The 18731-nt window shown below is 38.7% G+C and overlaps 1 protein-coding gene across 1 annotated transcript; it reads right to left on the bottom strand.

The window, feature by feature from the left end:
* Positions 1–2591: 2591 nt before the first annotated feature.
* Positions 2592–12053, bottom strand: LOC131069461 (uncharacterized). The gene is made up of 2 exons (XM_058004886.1): positions 11795–12053; positions 2592–2977 (listed from the first exon to the last, which is right to left on the bottom strand). Exons 1-2 carry the CDS (start codon positions 12051–12053, stop codon positions 2592–2594), a joined length of 645 nt encoding a protein of 214 aa, XP_057860869.1.
* Positions 12054–18731: the final 6678 nt, after the last annotated feature.

An 18731-nucleotide genomic window follows, 5' to 3' on the forward strand; every position in this document is an offset into this window, starting at 1 on the left:
GATTGTAATTTGGTGCCTTGCCTAGAAACCATTTCCACAGACTCGCCCTTTTGCAAGAATTTCTTTCGTGTTGGCATTAAATCTATAGACTGCTTGGATTTTTTTGGAAAATATTGTTCTCCTGTTAGTTGCAGCCTAGAAACTTTGACAATGGTTTCCATGGAAACTATAACATCCAACCCTCGAACGGTAGCCTTCTGGTTGCAAAAAGTGTGGGAAAATTCTAGTGCAATTTTCTCATCAAACCCTTTCAGTCGTTTGAAATAGACATCCCAATGGGCCTATTGAAATTCTTCATATGCTTCAATATGTACTTTTAGACCCTGCAAGCTGGTAGGTTCATGGCGCGGACGGTGACCTTTTGCCATGTCTACAAAAACTCATTGTAGCTCAATGTCGGTGACTTGGACAAGTATGGTTTTGGTAGGGCGGTTTTACAATAACAACTTTTAAATCCAGAAATGAGTAATTGATAGGGAATGATGACAAATAGAATAATGAGGGGTTATAAATGACAATGTGTTAAAATGATGACAGTGACACACCCTCCCCCCAGCCGATTGGTCGAATTGTCCATAGGGTGACGTACCATGGGACAAAAGGAAACACAAAATATATATAAAAAAAAATTAAGAAAAATAAATTATCGATTACCACAAGTGAAACGTGCCCGATTCAGAAGTAGGTACATCGACACACCTTGAAATGATGGAACAAGGGATGCCAGAGGTGGAATATCTATGAAGATGTGATAGGAAGTAAGGCAGATGAAACAAGCTGGAAGCCATACAACATGAATTAAATCAACCACGATTGTGGCAGACATGGACAATGGGGCAACAAGGAGGGAGAGACGTGGCAAGGGCCACATAAGAAAAACCGCCAAAGAGCATAAAGAAAAGAGATCTAGAACATGGAAAGATGAAAATAACATGGGGACAAAGCCAAGTCTGAACCATAATAGTGCATGCCAAAAGACTTCCTATCAAAAAGAGGATAGGAACAAAGTCAAAGGGGCAGGCGCTTGAAAAGAGAGTGGTAGTCCACCACCACAAGGCAAAGGATGCCAAAAATAATCAAGGCAATAAGACAACATGAAAAAAAATGGTGGACCACGCAAGAAGAGCAGGAGAAGCAAAAGAAAGACAACTCCTATCATGGAGAGCGACGTGAGTTTTTTTTTTAATGACAATAGGTCGCTGATTACTCAGTTTTCAACCCAATGTCATCTGGAAGCATCGGAAACCCGATTTTCACCACCAGGTTTATTACACAACCGCCACCTACCGGAAATCCTTTTTTCAAATGGCGATTGGCCAACAATGTTGGAAACCCGGTTTTCATTGTTGGATCTTTTCTTGCTTTTATATATATATATATATTTAATTTTCAATTTTTGAGGAGACCAAAAGGAATGACTGGAAGTTCCTTTGCTATGTCACAAAATAAAGTTTCTTTTGAGAGGTCATTTGTAAAGTTTCAAGAGATGTCCATTGACAAGGAGATCTCTACTTTCAGAGTCCACAGTACAAAGATGTTCAACACCATTATCATATATCCGCTCGATCTCATAACACCCGAGTCACCGCATGTGAAACTTGCCTTTGAAATATTAAAAACGGGAGTCATACAGGAGTGCCCAATCACCTAGCTAAAATGATCTTTGTCAAATGAAGTGATCATGCCAAAGAGCACATTGTTTTTGAACTGTCTCTATATGAAACAAAGCTTCCTGACGCAATTCATCCAAAGAATGTAATTGAGCGATATGCTCTCCCTGTGCATCAAAAATACTCATACCTAACTGAAGTGCAATGCAAAGAGTTTTTACCTCAAATTTGATAGGGAGGACAACCTTCTAACCATAGACAAGTTCATAATGAGTTAGACCTATGGTGGTCTTCCACGTTATGCGATAGGCCCACACAACTTTAGGGAGTTGCGCGGCCCAATCGCGCTTATGAAGAGCCACTATCTTGGTAAGGATATTTTCAAGTTCCATGTTGGCTTGGGGGTGATAAGGTGAAGACTTGTGATGCCAAATCTCATACTCTCAAACCAAAGCAGAAATGAGTTCTAATGTGAATTGGGGTCCTTGATTGGTGACTATTTTGTGTAGAACACCAAATCTTTGTGAAGATCTCTGAATAAAGGAAATAAACTACCTTAGTGTCCCTTGCATGTTTCAAAGTAGCAACTTCAACCCACTTAGTAACACAATATGTACAAACAAGAATATACTCTTTGTTTTGTGATGGCGGATTGATAGGCCCAACAAAATTAAGCCCCCATTTTTCAAAGGTCTCAATAGACAACTGAGGGTGCAAGGGCATCTCATCAGAGCACGTGGTATGACCCATACGCTGACATTTATCATAGTGATGAACATAGTGCTTACAATATTTATGGATCATAAGCCAGTAATATCCAACAGTAAGAATCTTTGTAGCAGTTCTCTGGGCAACAAAATGTCCTCCGTACGGTTTAGTATGGCATGCACGAAATATGTCAAAGACATTGTCTTCAGGCACACATCGACGCATGGCATTATTTATCCTTGTGTGGAAGATCATTCCATTGATCTATGTGTACTAACCACTGACTCCAACTATCTTCCTACGTTCCAGTGGAGAGAAGTGTGGAGGAAACCAACATGTGACCAAGTAATTTTCTACATCAGCAAACCGTAGGATTTTTGCTGAAATGGCAAAAAGATTCTCATCAGGAAAAGTGTCATCAACGAGGACGGGCACATCTTGTTGTTGTAACATGGATTGGAAATCTGCAACCAAATTCCCATGACCAGGCTTATCAAGTATAGTAATGTCAAATTCTTGAAGCAAAAGTATCCATCTAATTACTCGACTAGTTACAACAGGTTTATTCATTAAAAATTGAATGGCAGAATGATCAGTATGGACGAACACCTTATACCCAGTAATATAATAATGAAATTTATTTTTAACATAAACAACAGCTATAAATTATATTTCAGTTACCGTGTAATTGACCTCAGTTCTAGTGAAATTTTTGTTGATATAGTAAATGGAGTAGAAAAATTTATCTTCTTTTTGTCCAAGCACAACGCCCATAGAACTATCTGAAGCATCAATATGAATATGAAAAGGAAATTCCCAATTCAAACCTCTGAGTACAGGTGTAGTTACAAGTTTGGTCTTAAGGGCTTCAAAGGCTTCTTGACATTCCGATGTTTAAGAGAAAACAACATCTTTTTCTAGCAAGACAAAGAGAGGCGAGGCAACTTTACTGAACTTTTGGATGAACCTACAGTAATACCCTACATGACCTAAAAATCCTTGAACATATTTTTAACTGGTAGGTGTAGGCATGTCTTTAATGATTTGTATCTTTTTGGGATCTACTGTAATATCTTTAGAGGAAATATAATGACCAAGTACAATTCCTTCTGTCATGAGAATATGGCACTTTTCATGGCTTAGAGACAAATTAGTTTCAATACACCTCTTAAGAAATTTTTCTAAGTTTTCTTTAGCTTCCTCATAAGTATTACCATGCACCGTAAAATCATCCATATATACCTCCACAATCATGCACTAAATCTGCAAAAATACTCAAAACTGCCATTTGAAAAGTGGCAGGGGCATTGCATAACCCAAAAGGAAACACATTATAGGAAAAGGTACCCCAAGGACAAGTGAAGGTGGTCTTATCTTGATCCTCAGGTGCAATATGGATTTGATTGTAGCCACTGAAATTGTCCAGAAAAGAAAAGAACTGTTTACCCACAAGAGTATCCAACACTTGATCAATAAATGGCAATGGAAAATGATCCTTTTTAATAGCTTTATTAAGTGCTCTGTAATTGACACAAATTCTCCACTTACCATTTTTCTTTGGAACCACAACAAGAGGAGAAACCCATTGACTATTAGAAATTGGTTATATGAACCCTACGTTTAATAACTTTTGTAACTCCTCTTTAACTATTTCACACAAGACAAGGTTAAGCCTGATAACTCAATGATGAACGGATAGTACTAACTCGATACTAAGAGAGGGGGGAGGTGAATCAGTGCAAACAAAAATACAGTCCTAAACCGGTTTGATAGTAGACACTTCAAATGACTGGCAAACAATGACACTGGTTTGAAACAGAGTGCAACTAGTAAAGCTAAGAATGACTGAGACAAGCATTAACCAGTTACTCACTTAGCTTTTCACTCAACTCAAGGCTACACTACCATTTCACCCTTATGCATAAACAGGTAATCTATCATCATATCATAATAATAGCCAATTCAACATATTTTATTGACAGGCATAAAACACAGAACCATCATATGCTTGATAGACAATAGCAAAGCATCACAAGATAAAAGCATCACACATGACACACATATTTTTCACATGGAAACCCAACTGGGAAAAACCACGGTGGGAATGAATACCCACAAGCTATTTTTGAACTCTTTAGAAGTTCACTCTGTTAGGAGCCTTGTCCGGTTAGAGACATTACAATAGGTTCTTCTAGGAACCGATCCTGTTAGGGATCACCCAGTTAAGGGATGACTAGAATACCCGGTTAAGTGTTAAACCCTGTTAAAGGTTACCTTGTTAGAGGATTTCAAGAACTCAATAGCTAAAGGATTTTGAACTCAATAGCTTTGAATTACCCTGTGAAAGGATTTACAGCAAGCCATTTAAGGCTACCCTGTTAAGGGATTTTCCAATTGTTGAGGTGGTTAGAGATCAACAGGTATTGCAATGATCTGGTAACAACACTCAATGCCAATGCAGATCCGCTCAAGCTCCTCTTCACCTTCTGCACTTACACTCTGCAGGTATCACTTCTCTCCTTTTGGTCTGGCAAGAATCACGTATCCCTTCTCTTGGATACACACACACAACTTTTGCCAACAACCTCAGAAAGAGACACAATATCGATCTTATAGGAAAACAGATAGGTTGGTAGCATAAACCCTAAACCCTAAACCTGTTAGGTTAAGGAATTCAAATGGTTCAATCCTGATCGTTGAGCACACTGCATTAAATGCAACAGTTCTTGATCCAATCTTAAGACATTCTCCATCATCCATTTCCACCGATTTTATGGCGGCTGATAACCCATCACACGTTATCACCATTTTACAGACTTCTCACATTCTTGAGGTAGATAGGAATAATCTCCTTCATGCAAGATCCTTCACACACACAAGGCTTACGTGGCAACATGATCTATTCTTTGTTACCATGCTAACTCATCACACAAAGTCACTGGTTGAGCCACACGGGCTTAAAGCACTTAAACCGGAAACCTTGAAGTTGAGACTACCAACTGGTAGTCATACAACACTTCCATGTGTCGGTTCCCATAACTATATGTTGGTTCACATTGTTCTACCGGTTCTCTCATATGCTGGTTCTCACTTCTTCAGCATATTGACATCAATGACAACATACAATGTCATTATGTCCTCATACCGGTTCACATAATGCAAACAATCTCCCCCTTTGGCATTGATGACAATATACAAAGATATCTCTCCACTTCACATCTTCTCCCCCAATTTCTGTAGATATCTTCTCCGCTTCACATCTTCTCCCCCTTCAACAACAATGCCAAAGTGGAGGCACAAGCTTCCCTGTTCCATTAGGCTACTCCCCCTGAGGAGTAGCATCCTTCAACACATCAATCTTGAAGAAAAATTTGACTTTGCAATACCTGACTGATGTGGAGCATATACCTTTAGTTTACCTCCCGAAGGGGCAACACCCCTAATTCACCTCTTAAGTACATAAATGTAGCCTTTGGGAGAGGCTTGGTGAATATGTCTTCTAATTGCTCCTGACTGGAAACATGTTCTAGTGCAATCTCTTTGTTCTGAACCTTTTCCCTCAAGAAATGATACTTAAGCTCAAAGTGTTTGGTTTTAGAATGTAAAACCAGATTCTTGGAGATATTAATTGCACTAGTATTGTCACAAAATATACTTACCAGTTCAGATACAGGAACTTTGGAGCCATTTAATACATGCTTCATCCAAATTGTCTAAGTGTAGTTCATGAAAGCTGCAACATACTTTGCTTCTGTTGTAGACTGAGAGATACAACTCTGCTTCTTACTCATCCATGAGACTAGTCTACCATCGAGAAAGAATGCATCACCAGCTGTGCTTTTCAGTCATCTATATTGCCTACCCAATTAGCATCTGTGTATACTTTCAAGTTGAAATCCTTGTTATAAGGATACCACAATCCATAGTCAACAGTTCCCTTCAGATACCTAAGAATCTGCTTGACTGCAACCAAGTGAGATTCTCTTGGGCTTTTTTGGAATCTTGCAGTAATGCCAACTGCATGTGCAATATCCGGTCTGCTATGTACTACATAATGCCACTTACCAATCATTGATCGGTATTCCTTCTCATCAACCAATTCTGAGTCATCTTCTTTAGATAGTTTACAACTGGTCACCATCGGAGTACCAATTGGTTTGCTATCTTCCATGCCAAAGGTCTTCAACACCTCTTTGACATACTTGGACTGAGTGATAAAGATTCCATCCTTCATCTGCTGGATCTGTAGTCCAATGAAGAATTTAATCTCCCCTATGAGTGACATTTCAAACTCTTTCTTCATCTCATCTGCAAACTCATGACTCATCTTGTCATCTCCACCAAAGATAATGTCATCAACAAATACCTCACAGATCAGGATCTGATCTCCTTCAGACTTCAAGTAGATATTACTATCTTCACTTGTTCTCTCAAATCCAATCTTCGCAAGATGGGAATGCAGATGTTCATACCATTCTCTAGGTTCCTGCTTTAGTCCATATAAGGCTTTATGTAGCCTACATACCATGTCATTGTATTCAGATAGGGAAAACCTATCTGGTTGCTCAATATACACCTCCTCTTCAAGTACACCATTTAGGAATGCAGATTTTACATCCATTTGATATACTTTGAAACCTTTAAAAGATGCATATGCAAGAATCATACAAACTCCTTCCAATCTGGCTATGGGAGCAAAGGTTTCTCCATAGTCTTCTCCTTCTTCTTGAGCATATCCTTTGCACACTGATCTGGCTTTATTCCTAATCACTATGCCATCCTCATTCAGCTTATTTCTGAAAACCCATTTAGTACCAATGACATTTTTGTGCTCCGATCTGGGTACCAAAGACCATGTACCATTTTTCTCTATCTGGTCAAGTTCCCATTCCATTGACTTGATCTAGTCTTCATCCTTATGTGCCTCTTTGAATGATTTAGGCTCAAATTCAGAGATCATACATGAGTTTTCTCTGACCTTTCTTCTTGTAAGGATTCATGCATCCTTATCTCCTATGATCTGCTTAGGTTCATGATTCAACTTGACATATTGAGGAATGGTCTTGATAGATTCCTCTTGCTTTTATTCTTCATCCTCATCTCCATCAGTATCAACATCTACATTTGCCGGTGTAGGAACATTGTTACTGGTACACGGTTGGCTGTCAACTGGTTCCCAAAAGGTTGTAACCGGTTCATTTACTGCTTGCTCACTGCCGGTTTCCTTAGTTTTCTCAGAGGTTTCATCAACTCTTACATTGATGCTTTCCATAATTCTCTGAATCCTATTGTTGAAACACTTGAGAGCTTTTCTCTTGGTGGAATATCCTAGGAATATTCCTTCATCACATTTCGCATCAAATTTGCTCTGGTGCTCACTCCTCTTAATGTAACATTTGCTACCAAAAACTCTAAAGTAGATAACCACAAGTGTCTTACCGGTCCAATACTCATAAGGAGTTTTATCCTTACCTTTCTTGATGAGTACCCAGTTCATTGTGTAGACTGCAGTGCTCACCACTTCTCTCCAAAAGGTGTGAGCTACCTTTTCTTGAATCAACATGGTTCTAGCTGCTTCAACCACAGTTCGGTTATTCCTCTCTGCTAGGCCATTCTGCTATGGAGTCCGGGGGGTAGACAATTGCCTCTTGATGCCATGTTCTTCACAGTACTTTTTGAATTCATCAGAAGTGAATTCCCCTCCTTGATCAGTTCTCAGGCACTTGATCCTTTTACCGCTTTCCTTCTCCACTAATGCTCTGAAAGCTTTGAACTTTACAAAGGCTTTAGACTTGTCTTTCAAGAATGTGACCCACATCATTCTTGAGCAGTCATCAGTGAGAATCATGAAGTACCTATCACCTTGCACACTTCTAGTTTTCATAGGACCACACAAATCAGTATGCACAAGATCAAGCAAGTTGTCAGCAGTGAAATATTTACCTTTAAAGGTTGAGGAAGACATTTTTCCCAATTGACACTCTCTACACAAGGTATTATCCAGTTTGCTTAGCATGGGCAACCCTCTAACTGCCTTGATCTTACTAGCCTTCACAATGTTATCAAAGTTTACATGGCAGAGTCTCCTATGCCATATCCAACTATCATCAAATTTAGCCATAAGACATGTACTTATATTTGCATTCAGCTGAAATAGGTTACCTCTGGTCTGCATGCCGGTGGCCACCAATTCGCCATTCTTTCCTTTGATTTTGCAAACTCCATTCTTGAATTCCAGAGTGAGGCCACTGTCATTCAGCTGGGCAACACTCAAAAGGTTGTGTCTAAGACCATCAACCCAATACACATTGTCAACACTACTCTCTCCATTCAGAGAGATGGACCCTCTGCCTTTGACCATACATGGTGCATCATTTCCAAAGCGAACCACACCACCATCATACTCCTCCAAGGATAGAAACTTGCTTCGATCACCGGTCATATGGTGAGAACAACCACTGTCAATGATCCACTCATTGGAATGATCAAATTGGGAGACAAGGGCCTTCTTGTCTGACACATCTTCCTTGACAGCAACAAACACAATATCTTCATTTTCTTCATCCTTTGATTCTTCATCTGTGACACCTTCATCAACTGCCACAAAACAGTTTCTCTGGTTTCCTCCTTTGAATTTCTTGAACCTTTCTGGTTTGTCCTTGTTGTTGCCATTAGGACAGTTTACAACAATATGTCCTATCCGGTTACAAGAAAAGCATTTCAAAGGTAGCTTACCTTTGTATTTTCCGGATCCTTTAGGAAGTTTCCTGGAAAGGAGAGCTTCAAATGCCATAAGAATCTCCTCATCATCCATTTCTCTTCCCTATCTTGGTTCACCACTAGTGCTAGCTTCTTTTCCTTTTCTGGATGGTACAAGCTTTAAAAGCTGATTCAATCTTTTGAACACTGCCATCAAAACTATTTAGCTCATAGGCTGTCAACTTTGCAATGATGGAGTCTAGGGATACCTTAGTCTTGTCTATTGATCTTAGCTCCTGAATAGCAAGAACCCTTATTGCATAGACCGACAATAGGGATCTCAGGACTTTGCTTACCACAATGGAATCTTCTATTTTACCACCTACACTCTTGATATCTCCAACAATGGTTTTGATTCTTATTCCATACTGTTGAAAGGTCTCACCTTCAACCATCCGCATATCTTCAAACTTCCCTCTAAGGCTTTCTTCCTTAGCCTGTTTTACATGCTCATCACCACCATAGATATTTTCAAGAGTATCCCATACCTCTTTGGGATTTACCTTATCCTGAACATCAATAAACTCAATGTTAGATAAGCTACTAATTAGGGCTTCCACGATTTGCCCATTCTCCTGCATCTCTCTCTTTTGGTCATCGGTGAGAGTACCGGTAGGAGCAACATAGACATTCTCAATATAGCTCTAGTGTTGAGCACCCATGCTTTTGATGTATATATTCATTCTGTCTTTCCATATATTGAAATTTTCTCTGTTAAACTTTGGACCTTCCCTCTTCATCATTAGATTGGGATCTTTACCTCAAGCGGTTAAGCTTATAGCATAAAGGACCTGGAGGAAGCTCTGATACCAATTGATAACTCAATGATGAACGGATATTACTAACCCGATACTGAGAGGGGGGGGGGTGAATCAGTGCAGACAAAAATATAGTCCTAAACCGGTTTAACAACAGACACTTCAAATGACTGGCAAACAGTGACACCGGTTTGAAATAGAGTGCAACTGCTAAAGCTAAGAATGATTGAGACAAGCATTAACCGGTTACTCACCTAGCTTTTCACTCAACTCAAGACTATACTACCATTTCACCCTTATGCATAAATAGGTAATCTATCATCGGATTATAATAACAGCCAGTTCAACATGTTTTATTGACAGGCATAAAACACAGAACCATCATATGCTTGACAGACAATAGCAAAGCATCACAAGATAAAAGCATCACACATGACACACATATTTTTCACATGGAAACCCAACTGGGAAAAACCACGGTGGGAATGAATACCCACAAGCTATTTTTGAACTCTTTAGAAGTCCACTCTGTTAGGAGCCTTGTCCGGTTAGAGACATTACAATAGCTTCTGCTAGGAACCGATCCTGTTAGGGATCACCCGGTTAAGGGATGGCTAGAATACCCAGTTAAGGGTTAAACCCTATTAAAGGTTACCTTGTTAGAGGATTTCAAGAACTCAATAGCTAAAGGATTTCAAACTCAATAGCTTCGAATTACCTTGTTAAAGGATTTACAACAAGCCGGTTAAGGCTACCCTGTTAAGGGATTTTCCAACTGTTGAGGTGGTTAGAGATCAACAGGTATTACAATGATCTGGTAACAACACTCAATGCCAATGCAGATCCACTCAAGCTCCTCTTCACCTTCTACACTTACACTCTGCAGGTATCACTTCTCTCCTTTTGGTCTGGCAAGAATCACATATCCCTTCTCTTGGATACACACACACAACTTTTGCCAACAACCTCAGAAAGAGACACAATATCAACCTTATAGGAAAAAAAATAGGTCGGTAGCATAAACCCTAAACCCTAAACCTGTCAGGTTAAGGAATTCAAACGGTTCAATCCTGACCGTTGAGCACACTGCATTAAATGCAGCAGTTCTTGATCCAATCTCAAGACATTCTCCATCGTCCATTTCCACTGATTTTATGGTGGCTGATAACCCATCACACGTTATCACCATTTTACAGACTTCTCACATTCCCGAGGTAGATAGGAACAATCTCCTTCATGCAAGATCCTTCACATGCACAAGGCTTACGTGGCAACATGATATGTTATTTGTTTCCATGCTAACTCATCACACAAAGTCACCGGTTAAGCCACACATGTTTAAAGCACTTAAATCGGAAACCTTGAAGTTGAGACTACCAACCGGTAGTCATACAACACTTCCATGTGTTGGTTCCCATAACTATATGCCGGTTCATCATGAACAAACACACCGCTTCACTTTGGCACAAATGCTGGTTCACATTGTTCTACCAGTACTCTCATATGTCGGTTCTCACTTCTTCAACATATTGACATCAATGAAAACATACAATGTCATTATGTCCTCATACCGGTTCACATAATGCCAACAAAGCCTTCTCTGTGGTTGCCTAACTGGGCGACTACCCTCTTCAATATAAATGTGGTGTGTGCAAGTATTAGGGTGAATACCACACATGTCTTGATATTCCCAAGCAAATGCATCTTTATGAATTTTAAGCATAACAATTAGATTTTGAATTTGTTTAGTACTTAAATGTGGATCAAGATTAAGTGTGCAACTAGGTAAAATTTCCATAGCTTCAGATTGTGCAGGTGAATTAAGAGCTAGGACTTGTGATGCATTAGTAGAATTTTCAAAGGACAACAATGAACTATACAAGCAATGATGAGGTAGTAATTGATGCAACACAATAAAGTGTTGAATAGATTGTGAACTACCTACCATTAGAAAATTACCAAAAGGGCAATTATCACCCATCCTAGAAAGGACCATCATTTCCAAAATTTCATCAGAACCATATCTATTTTGGAGAAAATTAACAAGTATATCTTCTTCAGAACATTCCCCCGTATCAAATGTTTGGCCAATAGTGAGGATTGGCAATGATTCTTTGAAATCACTGTCAATCCATACAAGATCATTTGTTTTCAATAAAGGTTGTGTAGGAGGATACAATGTTAATTCCTTAGTTTGTTCCCCATTAGAAATTACCATATTACCTGACTTGCAAATGATGAATGCATCTGCAACAACCAACCAAGGTCACCCCAAGATCAAGGGATATCCCCCCAACTTAATTTTTGGCTGCAAAATCTTGAAGTCAGTTGGGTATTCCCATGAATCAATAGAAAGAATTACATCTTCTATCATACCTTCGGGTTTGACCAAAGAATGGTTTGGCATTTGGAGAATTGTAGGAGAGGGTCCAAGTCCTTTAAGTGATAATTTTTCCTTTGTTTCATTTGTCATAACATTAATTGCAACTCCCAAATCAATGAGTGTATTAGGAATAACAACATTACCAATGTGTACCTTTATCATAGGACTTTCTGGATCACATACTTAGGAACTGCTAGGTTCTCGATCATAAGGTCAGCAAGTTGTCCAATGACTTGAACAGTCTTGGGATCCATCTTTTTCTTTTGCTTGTGAGTACACAAATCTCAAAATGGTCTTTGTGTATATACGAATGTCTATGATATCCCGCAATAAAGGAATTTTGATGTTAACATTACGTAATTCATTTACAAAATCAATTGCAGGTTTTGGAAATTCCTTTTGTATTTGTTCAGTTTTTAAGAGATCAAGGTATGGAGGTTATTTTACTTGTTCAACTTCAGGTTCCTCAAGTGAATCATCAATTTCAGTAATGGTGGGCCCTTGAAGGGCTTTTCCTGACTGCAATTGAACTCCATCAATTTCAATAGAGTTGATTGGATAAGGTGGCTATCCAGTTGCCTAATTATTATATACAAGGATTGTGGGATTATTATAGGATTTGGAGTTGGTTGAGCTGACATAGGTGTAGCCTTTGGTGGTTGTGTTGACTGGGGCAACTAATTACCTATTTATGGAGGTGGAAGGATTTTTTTATGGTGGTGATTGATATGGGTTTACAATGGGAGGTGGTGTATAAGGTGGAGATTGTGGTGGGTATTGTGTAACTGGAAACTATGGCTGAGACTGCCAAGCTTGTTGCCAAGGTTGTGAAGCATATTGATTAGGCCAACGTTGATAAGGATTAGGTTGTGGCCAACCAAAATACCACCCAGATTGGTTGGTGAAGGAGGAAGGTTGACTAGGCCCATCCATAGAATAAGGATTAGTCATCTAAGAGGGCATAGGTAGAGGTGGCCAAGGACGTCTAGGATTCATAAATAGACTAGTTCTTCTATACACTCCACTTCTACCACATCCATAGGAAGGGGCCTAAGGATTGTATGTCTACTATCTTATTCTAGGGATGAAACTTTAGTCCTATTATAAGGGCATTCTTCATTACCATGCTTCTTCCTATAGATTGGACAAAAGATTGCTAAAGCTTTTTTAGCCTCTTTTTGCTTTTTACGAGTATACAATGTATCTATTTGTTTACCCATATGACTCAACAAATCAGTCTTTAAATCCTCAAGCAACACACCTAGCTCCCTTTTGGTGATACCTGATGTACTTCCTCCTGCCACATTGTTCCTCCCTATAGAACCTCTCATTGGTCAAGCGAACCATGAATAGGTCCTGCATGCTTCACAAATGTCATCAAAATGGACTTTACAAATATCTCCCCCGCACATAAGATTTAATATTTTCATGCAATCATCCCGAAATCCCCTAAGGAAAAACATTTTAACAGTATCATTATTTAAACCATTTTATCGGGTTTGTTGGGAGACTAAACAAAAACCGTTCCAAATAATCCTCCAATGTTTCTTCTTCACGTTGTGTCATACAGAAGATTTCATTGCGTACTTCTTTGGTCTTGCAATATTCTTGATATTTAGCCAGAAAATTTTCTTTCATATTGTCCCAAGTATGGATTGACTGTGATCCCAAACTCATGAACCGCCCGAGTGTTGCGTCTTTCAAGGTAGATGGAAACAATTTGAATTTATGTGCATCATTTTGATAGTCATAGTTGTTACACAAAACTTCAAATTCAAATAAGAACACATCATGATCTTCCACTGTCAATCTCCTAAATATAGGCAAACAAGAGTGCGAGATATTTTTCATTGGAGCATCTTCGATAGGGTTAGCAATAGGGAACTCAAAAGTTACAGGATTATTATTGGCAAGTACCCCCCTATTGTTGTTGTTGTCACCCATATTTCCTTCAAATGCCCACGAGGTATAAACAACTATGAATGGATTTTCTACAATCTTCCCACTATGTAATTTAAATGAATCAACAAATTGCTTGGCAAGTTCTGGGTAATTAATGGCTCTTGAGGAAACTCAGGAATTGTTTGTGATATGCTAGGTGGAGAAATAATAAAAGGTTCTACAACACACCTTTCCAAATCAGGTTCAACCACCAATGAAATTTTTTGTGATATTTCTTGTTTTTGAGTTTGTGAATTTTCTCCTACTTTATGTACCTTAACAAATCTACCTTTGCTATCCCTAGGTTGATGCATACATCTATATGACTTATAACAACACAAATCAAGAGTATTCACCCAAACAAGGTCGACAATTGTATAGGCTTTTCTCAAGACGTACCGGTCCTAACTTAACTCACTACAGCTTCACGCCTTTAATACTTCTCCTCGGCAATGGCGCCAAAATGATTGGGTAAAACTGTGACCAAATTAATTCTAGCTTTGATTCATATTGGGCTTGTATAGATGTCTTCAGTTGTACCTGGATGTGTCAATCTGAGGTCATAAACTAATGAAAGATATTATGGTTGTTTGCCAAAAGGGACGAAGATAGTGACTTAAGGGAAAATGAGATGCAATTATCTAATGTAAGATGCAATTATAAATGTCCAATATAATTTGAAACGATCATAACACAATTAGGGAACCTATTAAAGCATAACTAATTAACTATCTAAAAATAAGTGTATTCAATAGATTTTTCTCAAATCAAATCAAACACACAAAATTAAAACTAGAGTAAATTACACGCAGATCACACATGAACATAAAACTTAAACACAACTCACACACAAATCACCAGGTAACTGTAGAGTGGCCCCTGCCTCCTTGGTCACCAAATGATGAATTATGAACACAACTTGTTACTCACTATCAGTTCTCATAATAAGAGAAACACGACTTCAAAAAATTTAAACTTCAAGCTGAAAAATATGTATTATCAATTATTAAGTTCATAAAGGTAAATATATTTATACTGGTCATACATACTAACAAGAGGTTTTTAAGTTTGTTTGTTCATTTGGCCTATCGGCCACTCACAACCAAGAGCCTATGAAAATGACAAAGGGTTGTGTTGTTCTCAAATTCTGATCCCCTCCTTATCCTCTTTGATGAGAAAGAATAACTCTGTATGTGAATGGAGAAATCAAGGAACAAGAACCTTAGAGCAACATATGACAAGGTTTTAGTAACCTTCTACACTTTGAACTTATCCAAAGTTCAGGCGGGTATACCATATGTGAATACTTTCACACTTTTAAACAAAATCCACAGTAACCATTGTCCAAAAACCAGTGGATCTTATCACTTTAAACAAGAAACTGAAAAAATATAGGAAAAATTAGGCTCGTTTTCAATGTTGATCCTCAAGAGATTTAGAAAATAAAACATTAACAGATACTAGTGCCTTATCCATCGAGCTACAGAGTCATCTATTTTAAACAAGAACTCCATAATTAAACATATCCATGCATCTCAATCACTTTGGCTTTTATCAACTCCATACATGCCTGACATATATGATAATCCTCCCATGTTATACTAAATAATGTTCATCAAATTCAGAATTTCCAACAAATAGCCTACTGATAAAGATATTTCTCATGTGTTTAATTCCCCTCCTAAAGAAGAAAGCTAAGAAACATATCTATAAAGATTGCATTGCAATCCCTGTTCAATTGAAATAACCCTAGGTTACCCAAATGAAACCAGTAAAGTATTCAAAAGCATACCAGAAGACAACACAAATTCTAGGCTCAAAGTTAGTGGTTTGTATATTTATATTCAATCTAGAAAATCTTACAAAATTTGAGATAAATTTCTGTGAAACACTTAGAAAAGACGCAGATAAATTTTTGCAGAGTTTCTTTACAAATTCTTGTGATCCTCTTTTCATTGTCTTGGTATCCATTTATAAAAGCATGGATGCATACAAGCTTCAGAAACTTTTCAAAAAGGTTTGTTACAAACCGAATTACTCTCCAAGAAATGGTTACAAGTCTTTTTCAACATCCACAGCCTCTTGTTTAGTCACAACCTCTTCTAATTGCTTCAAAGCATCTTCTTTATGTCCCATATAACTATCTTTCCATTCCTGATAAGCATCATCACTTGGCCAAGCGAAACTAACAACCTTCTACTTCATGTCTTCTAACCTTTTCCAAGTGACCCTTAAATGTCCAATTTTTGTTTCTATGAAACTGTAATGAGATTTCACCTTTTCAATTTCTTCAATTGTTTGGACAAATAGGGAGGTGTCATCAGTTTTGATAATTTGATTGATCCTCAGGGACGAATTGTGGTCTACCTCTTTCAACCAGGTCTTCTCTTCTTTCAACTGAATTGGACCAATAAAACCTCCTGGAAACAATTCAAATTTATGATCCAAATATTCTTTTCTATAAAGCTGGGCTTTTCTTTTCACACCTGCCCTTTCCTCCGAGAGAATATTCATCTCTTTTATAAACTCATTGGTAGATCTTAGAGTGTCATTTTCCTCTGCATCTGGATGGGATGAGCACATGAGCTCCAATTCTTTACCTCTGAGCATCCACTTATTAAGGATTGGCTCCAAAGTGGCCTCATCTTCTCTGAATTTGATCATAACATCCAAAATCCTTTTCATATTTATGTATACAATGGGGGCCTTGACTGAGTCAGCAAACTTCAAGACTGTGGCTTTCACCTTCTCTTCATATTTGTTTGCAAACAAGGCTTCACCTTGTTTCAACCTTTCCAGCTCATGGTGGAGACTTTCAGGTGATTGGGAACCAGAAGGCATAGGAGAAGGGGGGCATTCTACAATGGGACTAGTAGGAGGGGGTCTTGCTAGAGAGAAGGCTATCATGAGTGTAGAGGATTCACCTAGATGGTGCTGACCTACCAACTGACTCTGGAGTCTAGTAATGATGTTATCCCTATTGGCTATTCCTTCTTTAGCCTCATTGTAGGCCTTTAAGATAGTCTCCAACTTCAATTGGAGATTAGCTCTTTCTTGTGCCTCTCTCTCTGCTACTGCCACATTGAACTTTGCAGTTTCCAAAACAGTGCTTGCAGCTTCCGCTACCCTTGTATCTTGGACTCTCTTAACAATCATGCCTCCTAGGAGGCTAGAATCTGATGCATCTTTCCTTCTTTTGTTCTCATCCTTCTTTAAAGACCACATGACAAGAGTAGCATTATCCTTGCTGAAAGTCACTCCTTCCGTAGGCTTTGTTTCCTTCCTTATTGCATCAAGCACTAGAGCATCGACTATATCCCATTCAGGGAGAATCAACACAACAACCTTTGCTACCATTTCTCTTCCTTTCTCAGGGGTGATAGTTTTAAATTCTTCCATCATTTCTTTCTTTATCTCTTCCTCCACCTGAGTTGTATCTCTGAGAGGCTGTTCACTCTTCCTCTGTTCACATCTGACCTTGAATTTCTCCATGTTTTGGTTCCATACAAATTGCATAAAAGCCCCTGTTGTGACTAAGTTGCTGTCAGCCAAGAATTCTTCACTGGCTTGTTTAACAGTAAGGTCCAATTCTTGGCCTTTTAGCTCACCATCAGTCAAATTCATTTCAGCACTGGGTGGCTCTTTAGGCATTCCCTCTTGGGTCTCCTCATAAGTATAGGCAATCTCACCGAGACTCCCTAACTGTAATAATTGTTCAACCACTGCTTGTTCATCTCCAATGTGGATGGGGGATTGAGATGGCAAATATTGAGGAAGATCAGTTTCTATTTCCTTTCCCACTCTTTTTCTTTTAGGGGAATCCTGAATGTCAATGACATCTTCAATTCTCCTTTTCTGTTTTGAAGTGGAAGGATCACCTGTCACTGGAATCATCACAGTGTACTTTGATTTCTTATGCATTACATAGTCACCAGGTGGGATAGACTTAGCAAAGGCAGGCTTGGCCAAGACCAACTTAACCTTATCAGGATCATTTTTCATTATGGCCTCCCTTTTTTCTTTTAAGGTCTGCATCAGGTCTTCAAAATAGAGAATCAAGAATTTGATTTTCTCCTCAAAAGGGTTGAAGCTAGAAAGAGGATCATAGCTACTGTCAAATTGATGGATAAAATCAAGTGCCTTCTTGTATGCAATCCACTTCTCTTTCCTTAGTTCCTGCTCATCTAAGCTGAATTCATTTGTGATTAAATCTTCTGGGAACTGAAATTGGTGAGGCCTACCTCTACACACTGCTCTCCTTCTAAACATACCATTGAAGAAGTCCTCAGGGTTTGCACATCTTGAAACTGCAGTTGATAGCGTATATGGTGTAAAGAATTCTTCAAAATATTTCCATCCACCCTTAGTGATTATGAAATGGTGGGCCATGGTAATAGTTGGGAAAATGGTCCCTTTACCCCTATTGGTTAGCTCTGCCTCTTGCACTCCTCCAATCTGTCTCAATACTTCTGCAATCCCTATCTTTAATGAGACCTGATAGGGCAGTAAATAGGGGGCACCTCTAAATCCATACACTCTGAAAATAGTTGACACAGGGTACAAATACATGTC

The sequence above is a fragment of the Cryptomeria japonica genome, chromosome 11 (assembly GCF_030272615.1).
Source record: "Cryptomeria japonica chromosome 11, Sugi_1.0, whole genome shotgun sequence".
Taxonomy (NCBI): domain Eukaryota; kingdom Viridiplantae; phylum Streptophyta; class Pinopsida; order Cupressales; family Cupressaceae; genus Cryptomeria; species Cryptomeria japonica.